This window comes from Trichomycterus rosablanca, chromosome 9 (genome assembly GCF_030014385.1).
Source record: "Trichomycterus rosablanca isolate fTriRos1 chromosome 9, fTriRos1.hap1, whole genome shotgun sequence".
NCBI classification, from domain to species: Eukaryota; Metazoa; Chordata; class Actinopteri; order Siluriformes; family Trichomycteridae; genus Trichomycterus; species Trichomycterus rosablanca.
In genome coordinates, this window is record NC_085996.1 from 4,853,343 (window position 1) to 4,865,559 (window position 12,217).

At 41.2% G+C, this 12,217-nt stretch overlaps 1 protein-coding gene across 1 annotated transcript in view; it reads left to right on the top strand.

Annotated features, from left to right (window-relative positions):
* The window catches only part of col12a1b (collagen, type XII, alpha 1b), a 119,966-nt gene that overhangs the window by 4,774 nt on the left and 102,975 nt on the right, over window positions 1-12,217 (top strand). The window contains exons 3-6 of the mRNA XM_063001716.1: window positions 7,800-7,916; window positions 8,766-8,909; window positions 9,088-9,144; window positions 11,354-11,617. Of these exons, the coding sequence (XP_062857786.1) occupies window positions 7,800-7,916; window positions 8,766-8,909; window positions 9,088-9,144; window positions 11,354-11,617 (582 nt within the window). The remainder of the gene's footprint in view (window positions 1-7,799; window positions 7,917-8,765; window positions 8,910-9,087; window positions 9,145-11,353; window positions 11,618-12,217) is intronic.

The window sequence follows — 12,217 nt, forward strand, 5'->3', positions numbered from 1 at the left end:
CCATACATAAACCCACCAATCCATCTATCCATCCATCTATCCATACATAAACCCACCAATCCATCCATCTATCCATCCATCTATCCATACATAAACCCACCAATCCATCTATCCATCCATCTATCCATACATAAACCCACCAATCCATCCATACATACATATATTAACCCACCAATCCATCCATCTATCCATCCATACATCCATACATAAACCCACCAATCCATCCATCTATCCATACATACATCCATACATAAACCCACCAATTCATCCATCCATACATACATACATAAACCCAACAGTCCATCCATTTATACATATATAAACCCAACAATCCATCCATCCACCCATCCATTCATTCATCCTTCCATACACCCATCCATAAACCCAACAATCCATCCATCCATGCATTTATTTATCCATTCATTCATTCATACATACATAAAGCCAACAATTCATCCACCCATTTATAAACCCACCAATCAATCTATACATTATACATAACCCATTATCCATCCATTTATCCATTTATCATCCATCCACCCATACATCCATCTATATATCTACTGACCCACCCACCTGTACACCCATTTATTCATCCATTCATCCATCCATCTATCTATCCATACATCTATCAATCCATCTAACTGTCCATCCATCCAACAATCCATCTAACCGTCCATCCATCCATTTATCCATCCATTCACACATCCATCTATCTATCCATTCATCCATAAACCCAACATTCATCATTATTATTATTATTATTCATCCATATATCTACTGACCCATCCATTCATCCATCCATCATTCTATACATAAAGCCAGCAATCCATCCATCCATCTACTGATCCGTTACCTTCTTTATGAATCTATTTATACACAAACTAGAGTGTCTGAAACATCTGGAATATTTGCTTCATTTCAGCGTTTCATTTGGTCCATCTGGATTTAACTGAGCCCAGGTTGCGTTTTATTATCCGCACTCTGATCTGAAGAGCTTATTGGAACTCGATTTACTCAGAAGTTAAAAAGTAAAAGCTCGGAAATGAAGCCAAGTCGTGACCCGAGGTCTCGTTACTCGAGTCGAGAAGAATAAAACCGACGTGTTGGATCGATTTGCAGCGCGGCACGCTTCACTTCTGCCATGGAATCGGGATCCGCCCCCCTGGCGTCACGCACGTTTTATGCCCTTCAGGCGCGTTACGCTTGGTGGTACTTATTCAAACCAAATGTCTGTTTTTAGTTTACTGCCTTTAATGCAGCAGACGGGTGTCATAAACAGACAGCAACAGAATTTTAAATAAAAAATAACATTTATTTTTTTATTTGGTGGGGGGGGGGGGGGGGGGGGGTATTAAATCAACAACAGTTCTGCCACATGGTGAGAAAACAAATGACTTAGCGCTGTTCATTTAATGTAGTTTGAAGCTGCAGGATGATTTAGTGGGTATTAATGGACTCGTTGGGCTTTCTGGGAGGAATCTGTTCCTGCAAATCATATCATGATGATATTTCATTCTGTCCCATCAATCTAATTAACACATTCATAAAACTGTCATATAAAGCTCACATAAACGCATCAAACCAGTGTGCAGAGGTAGCACCTCAGACTCGCCCATACGTACAATGATAGGCTTGTCCAAGGGTGAGAATGTCGGAGGGGATTTAACCATCCATCCATCCATTCATTCATTTATTCTTCTATTCATTGATTCAACGATTCATCCAGTTACCATTAATCCCCCTTTCCAACCATGGATCTACTCATCCATTCATCTCTGTAACTACCAATCACTCCATCTATCCACCCATACCTAACCGTCTAACCAACATCCATTCATCCCTTCAATTATTCATCCATTTAGTCATCCAACTATCAAATCACCTACTTATTGATCAATCTATCACTCTATTCATTCATCCATATATCTTACTACCAACTACCCATGCATCCATCCATCCAACAGTCCCTCAAATCATCTAACCATCCATCCATCCATCCATCTATCTGTTCATTTACTCACCCATCTAACAATTCACCTTAATTCATCCATCCATTAATTTATTCATTTTTTAATCGATTAATCCAGTTACCATTAATCCCCCTTTCCGACTTTGCATCTACTCATCCATTCATCTCTGTAACTACCAATCACTCCATCTATCCACCCATACCTAACCGTCTAACCAACCAAATTATTCATCAGTTTATCCATTTAGTCATCCAACTATCAAACCACCTACCTATCTATCCATTCAACAATCTTTCAAATCATCCATCCATCCATCCATCTAACAAACCATCAAATCATCTAACCATCTCTCCATCCATCCATCCATCTAACAATCCATCAAATCATCTAACCATCTCTCCATCCATCCATCCATCCATCCATCCATCCATCCATCTCCCCACCATTCTAACTAACTAATCACCTAAACACTCATCCATCCATCCATCCATCCATCCATCCATCCATCCATCCATCCATCCCCCCACCCTTCTAACTAACTAATCACCTAATCATCCATCTCTCCATCCAATCCAACCACCCACCTTCCTATCCATCCATCCATCCATCCATCCATCCATCCATCCATCCATCCATCCATCTCCCCACCCTTCTAACTAACTAATCACCTAATCATCCATCTCTCCATCCAATCCAACCACCCACCTTCCTATCCATCCATTCATCCATCTATCTAAATCTTTTAAATCTTAACAAAAGCTCTATTTTGATCATTTCCTGTTGTAGAAGACATGATGAAACTTTTTTTTTTTCAAATCTAAATATATCTGTCCATATAATAAAGAAACACTAAATAATAAAAATGAGAATATTGTGGAACTATTAGCCACTGATCTCTATGAGCAGCGGCTGAAAAATCAGTGTGGCCTTACAATACAGATGTGGATCAGTACAGTACAGATGTGGATCATCCAGCTGTCTAAATCTTTTAAATCTTAACTAAAGCTCTAATTGGATAATTTACTATTGTAGAAAACATGGAACATTTTTATAATATTAAATATATCCGTTCATGTCTGAACATATAATAAAGAAACATTGTGGAACTATTAGCCGCTGATCTCCATGAGCAGTGGCTGAAAAATCAGTGTGGACTAACAATACAGATGTGGATCAGTACAGTACAGATGTGGATCAGTACAGTACAGGTAAAACTCGCCCTGTGGCAGAACGTTTTTACTGAGGTCTGTAAGGAAGAAAAGTGCCGAGCCGAGTGGAAAAACCCAGCGAAACATTTTTACTGATTTAAACTGAAGATCCGTCCCGAGATCAGATCGTTCCTCTCGCCCGTCTCTTCCTTTAGTTTAGAACCAGAGAAATAAAAATAAGCTTCAGGAACTCGAGCCACTTGTTTTCAACACCTCACCGATTCTCAACAGTCACGTCTGATGCCAGCCTGTCATCATGATTTCTGCTTTTATTGCTGAAGAGGTGATGATGGCAGGATGGAAAGTCTGAGTGCTGCACCACTGGTTCAGCTGTTTTTCCATTTTATACGTCGGCATTTTTGAGGAACCACACAGCGGCACTTTTAAAGGCAAACCACCATCAGCCTGTATCATTATCAACTTTATAGGTCCACCACTAACAGGTAATGAAAGACTGGGAGTGTTTCATCACCCAAATAATATCTGGCTAGTGTTGAACCTGTGCTGGTCATCTTTTACTGACGGTAGATGGAGTGAATAGATGAAAGTAAGAGATTCCTTATCTCATCTATTCACTCCTGTACTTCTCTTACTGCCTTCAAACCCAGCTTTAGATTAGTCTTTATTATTATTATTATTATTTATATTATTATTTATACTATCATTATATCATTATTATTTATTTAATTTACACTGTTCTTATTATTTTATTATTAATGAAGTTATAATTATTTATATTATTTTTCTTTATATTATAATTATAACTTTATTATTATTATTTATTTTATTTATATTATTAGTATAGCATTATTATTATTATTATTATGTGTTAAATTATTATAATAATTATTATACATAATTTTTATATTATTATTTGTATTATTCATTTTATTATTATCACTATTATTATTTATATTGTTACATTATTGTTGTTTACACTGATCAGCCATAACATTAAAACCACCTCCTTGTTTCTACACTCACTGTCCATTTTATCAGCTCCACTTACCATATAGAAGCACTTTGTAGTTCTACAATTACTGACTGTAGTCCATATGTTTCTCTACATGCTTTGTTACCCCCCTTTCATGCTGTGTTAGCCCCCTTTGGTGGTGTGTTAGTGTGTGTTGTGCTGGTATGAGTGGATCAGACACAGCAGCGCTGCTGGAGTTTTTAAACACCGTGTCCACTCACTGTCCACTCTATTAGACACGCCTACCTAGTCGGTCCACCTTGTAGATGTAAAGTCAGAGACGATCGCTCATCTATTGCTGCTGTTTGAGTCGGTCATCTTCTAGACCTTCATCAGTGGACACAGGACGCTGCCCACGGGGCGCTGTTGGCTGGGTGTTTTTGGTTGGTGGACGATTCTCAGTCCAGCAGTGACAGTGAGGTGTTTAAAAACTCCAGCAGCGCTGCTGTGTCTGATCCACTCATACCAGCACAACACACACAAACACACCACCACCATGTCAGTGTCACTGCAGTGCTGAGAATGATCCACCACCTAAATAATACCTGATCTGTGGGGGTCCTGACCAAAGTATGACTACAGTCAGTAATTGTAGAACGGACATAAAATGGACAGTGAGTGTAGAAACAAGGAGGTGGTTTTAATGTTATGGCTGATCGGTGTATATCATCATTATTACTATTATAATAATAGCAGTAGTAGTATATAACACTAATACTAAGTGATTTAGTTCTGGTGCTGAAAGAAGCAAAACACGTTTATTAGATGTTTATTAGGACGTCCAGAAATGATCAAATATTGATTTAATGCTGAAATATTTTCCTGATCCAGCTTGTTGTGAGCGACGGTGTGCAGTGTGTTCCTGCTCGGTTTGATTTATATTGACTCAGTAAATATTTACAAAATAAAATATTCCGGATCGACAAGCTGTGAGTTTGTGTATGTGGTACCGCGCGGGCGTTTGGGGTTCGGTTTGTGTCGGGCCCAGCAGGAATCAGAATCGGAAGCCAACGTCAATGTTGAATTGGTCAACCAGGTTGGTGGAACTTGTTTTTAACGTCCCTGCCCTGGTCAAGCTTCAGCTCTGGTCGCTGATCAGTGGTTACCAGAGCCGGGGCTTCACACGAATATTTTTTTGTGATATCCCGAACACACACACACACACACACACACACACACCCACCACATGACTACACAAAGACGCACTTTCACAGCTACACATAAACATTTCTGTTCAAGGCCGCCTCGCGGATATCACATTAAAATATTTCTAAATATTTTGTCTTTGAGTTCGTCTTGTACATGGAGGCTTGAAGTTGTTGCGAACAACTTTTCATGTACATGAGCATCGGACGGACGTGGCACGAGTCGTCTGGCCGATGTGACCAACTTCAGTTTGTGTTTGTCTCTTCGTTTCGGTCTTAAACCTCTTCGTTCGGCATGAAAAAGAACGCGCGCACGTGTCCCGCTGACGCTGTGTGTTCTTTTAAGAGGTTTACAATAAACAGTAGTCTAGTCACTTATACACACACACACACACACACTTGTAAGAGACGTGTATGTCATGAATCATCTTTACTGTTGTGAGTACATTTTACCACAGTAGCTTCCCCCCAAAATCCTACAATATACTTATACACCCATGAGGCATAACATTATGACCACCTTTCTAATATTGGGTGTGTTCGAAAGCCTAGTGCGCTGTCTACATAGACGCATTTTACGTCATTCTACGCGCGCTCCCGAGAAGGAGGCTGTTCGAAATCCTAGATGCCTTAATATGCTGTCTAGTGAGGTATCTTAATATTTCAACGCTATTTTGACTCTGCCTTTGCGGCCAAGGCAATCCCAGCATTCATTGCGGCACAACATTTCTCAAAGAGTTCTTTTCAAACATAAATAAATTATCATTGATTTTTAATTTGTATAAACGTGAGCAAGTGTTTTTATTTGCAAGTTCGGGCTTGTAAGGGACAGTTTAACCGTTTTCAGTACACGGTGGGAGACGTTATTTGACATGCTATCGCCTTGTGCCACCTCATCCCATTGGTTTGAATGGCATGATGCTATCAGTGTTAGCTTAGTAGCTGTCTACGTAGTGCGTTCGAATAACCCGCCTTATGAGTCGATGACTTATTAGAATCCTCTCTACTTAGGCGGCTGCCTGTGTAGACAGTAAGACAGCAAGGCAGCTCCCTAGGTCTCCTGACCCGTCGATGCATGGACTCCACTAGACCTCTGAAGCTGTGCTGTGGTATCTGGCACCAAGATGTCAGCAGCAGATCCTTTAACTCCTGTAAGTTGCGAGGTGGCGCCTCAATAGATTGGACTTGTTTGTCCAGCACGTCCCACAGACGCTCGATTGGATTGAGGTCTGGGAAATTTGGAGGCCAAGTCGACACCTCAGACTGGTTGTTGTGCTCCTCAAACCGTTCCTGAAGCATTTCTGCTTTGTGGCAGTGGCAGGGCTGCTGAAAGAGGCCACAGCCATCAGGGAACCGTCTCCATGAGCACAAGAGCTGCAGTTTTCGAGATGCTCTGACCCAGTCGTCTAGCCATCACAATTTGGCCCTCAGATCCCTACACTTGTCCATTTTTCCCAACAGGTGCCGTGATGAAGAGATAATCAGTGTTATTCACTTCACCGGTCATAATGTTATGCCTGGTCAGTGTAAATTACTGTTACGTACATGCTCTGTAGAAGTGTGTGGAATCTGTTGACTATGACATATACAATTCCTTCAAAAAATGCGACAGTAACTAGTTAAATTCCTCCTTATGTTCCTACACTATATGGACAAAAGTATTGGGACGCCCCTTCTAATGACTGAATTCATGAATAAGTCTATTATATAAAGGAAATAAATGCTTAAAACAAGCTATACAGACATGAAGGAAAGTTTGGTTTAAGGAAACTCCATCAGTGCTTAGCCAGACAGATCAGCTCTTTTGGCTGAGCACAAATTCCCACAGTCTTGTGAGAAGCCTTTTCAGAAGAGGTCACTATTTTAATACCAACTGTAAGCTCACGGTCATGCGTCCAAATTCTTTCGGCCGTACAGTGTAGTTACGATCTGACCTCGTCTCGCTCTGATTTGGACTTTTGACTCGGACTTGATTGGTTTGTGCTATTGAACCGGTCTTGGACTCGACGACGGTGGTCTCGACGACGGTCCTGTGGTGCAGAATGAGACGTGGGTCGTAAATACACTGTGGAAGGACACGTTCCCATTGTACAATCAAAGATCAAACAGAGGAAACACCCTGGAGTGGGTCAGTTCACCACAGTAAGTCCAGCTGTGTTGATCTGACCGCCGCGACTGCATGTTGGACGCTCGGCACGGTTCCGCTCTCCGTGGATCACTTGTTTGTTCTCCGTGTTGGTGCTTGAGTAGTCAGCAGCCCCTTGGCCGGACCACTCAAACAGATGTCATTTTGATCTGAAATGGCGTTTTATCTTTATTATCTATTTATTTATTTATTTATTTTATTTTTCACCCCCAACAATGAACTTTCCAACTTCAGACCTGAAGTGTTAATTGTTGGGAATCCGTTCGAGCACTTGCTATGAAGTTCTACATATTATATTCTACTTTTTATTACTTTAAGTGTCCCGCTGACCTGATGTCCCTCCTCTCTCCTCAGTTCTGGCGCCGTCCGATTTAAGGTTTAACATTTTGAATCAGAAAACAGTAGAAATGACATGGCGGCGGCCCCTGACCAGGATACAGGGCTACAGAATACAAGTGGCTTCAGACACAGGTGGGTGGTGCAGATTTACGAGCCTCTGTAACGTGTAGAAACACAGTTCTGTTTTAGGCGTCCCCCCAGGCTCGACTGTAGGTCTGTTAACGTTTGTAGAATTCAGAAAAATGCTTATAAAATGTGGAATATTTGAACTGAATGAAAGAGAACAACCAAGGCTTCACTGTCTTTGAGCAGATGGTTAGGGGTTTAAATCCCAGGACTGCTAAAGAGCACATTTTGAGCACTTGAGCCTGTACTTTTATTTAAGAACAAATCTTCTTTTTAATGAAGTATGAACAAATAATTATTGTTTATCTTTGTCACAATGTATTAGGGCTTCTGAAAACAAAAAAAAGTTTAAATATTGAGAGAAATGAGTTAATATGGTTTTGAGAATAAAATTGAAATAATTTTAAGAATAAAATTAAAGTGATTTTGAAAATAAAATTGAACTGATTTTAAGAATAAAATTAAAATGATTTTAAGAATAAAATTGAAATGATTTTGAGAATAAAATTGAAATGATTTCAAAAATAAAATTAAACTGATTTTAAGAATAAAGTTGAAATGATTTCAAAAATAAAAGTAGAATGATTTTTAGAATAAAATTAAAATGATTTTCAGAATAAAATTGAATTGATTTTAAGAGTAAAATCTAAATAATTTTGAGAGTAAAACTGAAATGATTTTGAGAATAAAATAAAAAAACTGAAATCTTTATTGAAACTACAGTAATGATTTTGAACAGCGGCCCTCACACACCCTCGTATATATTAAACACACAGTAGAAGTAAATAAATGAACCGCGGGACGTTTCTGTCGGACTGACGTGTTTTTGTGTGTTTTTGTTGTTTCTCTGTGTAGATGAAGCCGTGAGAGAGTTCACACTCTCCTCCTCAGAAACTAAGACCATCATTAGAGATTTAACCCCTGATGTGGACTACGTGGTCACCATCTACTCATATTCAGGGTCTCAGGAGAGCATTCCCATCACCGGCCAGATCACCAGTAAGTCACGCTCGGGTGGAAGCCGCTTTATCTGGGCTCAACTGCTAGAATGTGGATGAAATTCAGTATTAAGAGGGTGTCCGTATACTTTTGGCCACATGTTTCCTGTGTGTTTAGAATAAAAACAGAGATGAATCCGTTCCTTTGATTATTAATGTTTGTGTGTTTTTCTCTGTAGTTCAGTCGAGTGGGTCTGACGGAGGTCCCAAACGTCCCAAAGTCACAGATGCAGTTAGTAAGTACATTTCTCTCACCCCGCCTCTCTCTCACCCCCGTCTCTCTCTCTCTCTCTCTCTCTCTCTCTCTCTCTCTCTCTCTCTCTCTCTCTCTCTCTCTCTCTCTCTGTCTCTTTATTCTCACTCGCTCTCTCTGTTCTCTCTCACTTTTTCATTCACTCTCTGTCTCATTCATTCTCTCTTTCTTTCTCTCATTCATTCATTAATTCTCTCTCACTTTTTCATTCACTCTCTGTCTCATTCATTCTCTCTTTCTCTCATTCATTCATTAATTCTCTCTCACATATTCATTCATTCTTTCATTCATTCTTTCATTCTTTCTATTCATTTATTCTCACTCTCTCTTGCTCGCCACCCCTCTCTCGCTCACTCTCACTTTTTCCTTCATTCATTCTTACTCTTGCTTTTTCTCTCTCTCTCACATGAATGATCATTCTCTTTCTCTCTCACTTTTTCATTCACGCTCTCTGTCTCATTCATTCATTCTCTCTCACTTATTCATTTATTCTCTCGCACCTCTTTTCTCCTTTACTTGCCCCTTCTCATTCATTTATTAATTCATTCATTCTTTCTCTTATTCTCTCTCTGTCTTATTTTCTCTCTCATTTATTTGTTCTCTTTTATTCTCTCTCTCTCAGTATTAGGGCTCTCGGCTCTTTCCGTTCCTCGGTGCTCATTATCTCTCCTCGGTTGTTTTACTTTACGAGTCCGGACCCACGTTCAGCTCGTTACCCCGTTAGACTGAGTCAGTCAGTGATTGAACCAGTGGGTTCCTGAGCGGCGCTGCGTGGCCCCTCGTGCCGACCCTGATTAAAACAAGAACCTAAAGTGCTGAGAGAAGTGGAAAGAATTACTGAGGCTCACTTTACAAGAGTCCCGTGGCTTCTCCTCCTCCTCCTCCTCCTCACACAGCTAAAGGCAAATTAATTCTCCTCTGAGCTCTGAGTGTGTGTGTGTGTGTGTGTGTGTGTGTGTGTGTGTGTGTGTGTGTGTGTGTGTGTGGAGGGGGGTTCAGGTCCCTCAGCGCTGGCCAGCTTTAGCGCATGAACACTGGATGTAACGATGAAGACGTTCTGAACAAGCTAGGTTCAGATTAGGGGAACAAACTCATGAAGTCCAGACTGAAGGGGTTTACTGTAGCAAGGTCCAGACTAAAGAGTGTTTAACCTAGCAAGGTCCGGACTTAAGGGATTTAACCTAGCAGGGTCCAGACTAAAGGACTTCATCTCAGCAAGGTCCAGACTATAGATGATTAATCTAGCAAAGACCAGACTAAAAAGGATTAATCTAGCAAGGTCCAGTTTAAAAGGGGTTTAACCTAGCAAGGTCTAGACTAAAAGGGGTTTACTGTAGCAAGGTCCAGACTAAAGAGGTTCATCTAGCAAGGTCCAGACAAAATAAATGTATCCTAGCAAGGTCTAGACTTAAAGGGGTTTATTGTAGCAAGGTCCAGACCATACAGTCTTAATCTAGCAAGTTCCAGACTATAGAGCAAGGTCCAGACTATAGAGCAAGGTCCAGACTATAGAGGCTTCATCTAGCAAGGTCCAGACTATAGAGCAAGGTCCAGACTATAGAGGCTTCATCTAGCAAGGTCCAGACTATAGAGCAAGGTCCAGACTATAGAGGCTTCATCTAGCAAGGTCCAGACTATAGAGGCTTCATCTAGCAAGGTCCAGACTATAGAGCAAGTTCCAGACTATAGAGCAAGGTCCAGACTATAGAGCAAGGTCCAGACTATAGAGGCTTCATCTAGCAAGGTCCAGACTATAGAGCAAGGTCCAGACTATAGAGGATTAATCTAGCAAGGTCCAGACTAAAATAAATGTAACCCAGCTAGGTCCAGACTAAAGGGGGTTTAACCTAGCTAGGTCCAGACTATAGGAGCTTAATCTAGCAAGGGTTGGGTTATAAAGGCTTAACGTATCAAGGTCCAGACTTAAGGGGGTTTAACCTAACAAGGTCCAGACTAAAGAAATTGAACCTAACAGGGTCCAGACTAAAGGGGCTTAACCTGCAAAGTCCAGACTATAAGTGTTTAAACTAGCAAGGTCCAGACTAAAGGACTTTAACGTATTAAGGTTCAGACTATATCGATCTAACCACTCAGGAACCTCATTTATTTTTAAAATGTTTATTTCAGTTCTGACCCCTAACTGACCAGGACAAAAAAGTCCACAGATTTTGAACCTATCCTCCTTTTCCCAGAATGCTCAGCTGCAGTGGTGGCAGACGTGGTCTTCCTGGTGGACGGTTCCTGGACCGTGGGCCAGGAGAACTTCAAATACGTCCGCAGCTTCGTTTCAGCTGTCGCCGGCGCCTTCGACATCGACGAGGGGAAGAGCAAAGTGGGCGTGGTCCAGTATGGTACCGACGCCAGGACCGAGTTCACGCTGAACCAGCACCTGAGACGGGACGAAGTGCTGCGTGCCATCAACAGCCTGTCCTACAAAGGGGGAGACACCACGACAGGTTAACACACACACACACACACACACACACACACACACACTCATGCATGTGCATATTATATTAGGTTATGAAAACAAATCATGTTCATTTTTTCATTTCATGTCATTTTCATTACCTGCTGTATGGTGGTCAGGGTCACAGCATGTCCGTTTCCCCTGGGAAATGGGCGCAAGGCAGGAAATACCCCAACCCCCCCCCCTTTTTTAGACATAGCCAAACACATAATATAACATAATAACATAATAAACTGCTTTTATATATTCTTAGATTTGGCGACCTCTCTGGCAGAAACATGCTACTGCAAGCCATTTCATCCAGACTGACTTACACTTGGGACTGAGTACAGTTCAGGCAATTGAAGGTTAAGGGCCTTGCTTAGGGGCCCAAAAGTGGCAACTTGGCAGTGGTGAGGTACTGATCACAGGCTCCTACACAAACACACGATTGGCCTGCAACTGAACAGGGATTGCCGAGCGGTCTGAGGCGCTGCGTTCAGGTCGCAGTTTCCCCTTTAGGCGTGGGTTCGAATCCCACTTCTGGCAGAGCTCATGTGTTTTTCTGTAGGTTAGCCTTGTGTGTTTTGCAAATTTCCCCCCGTGG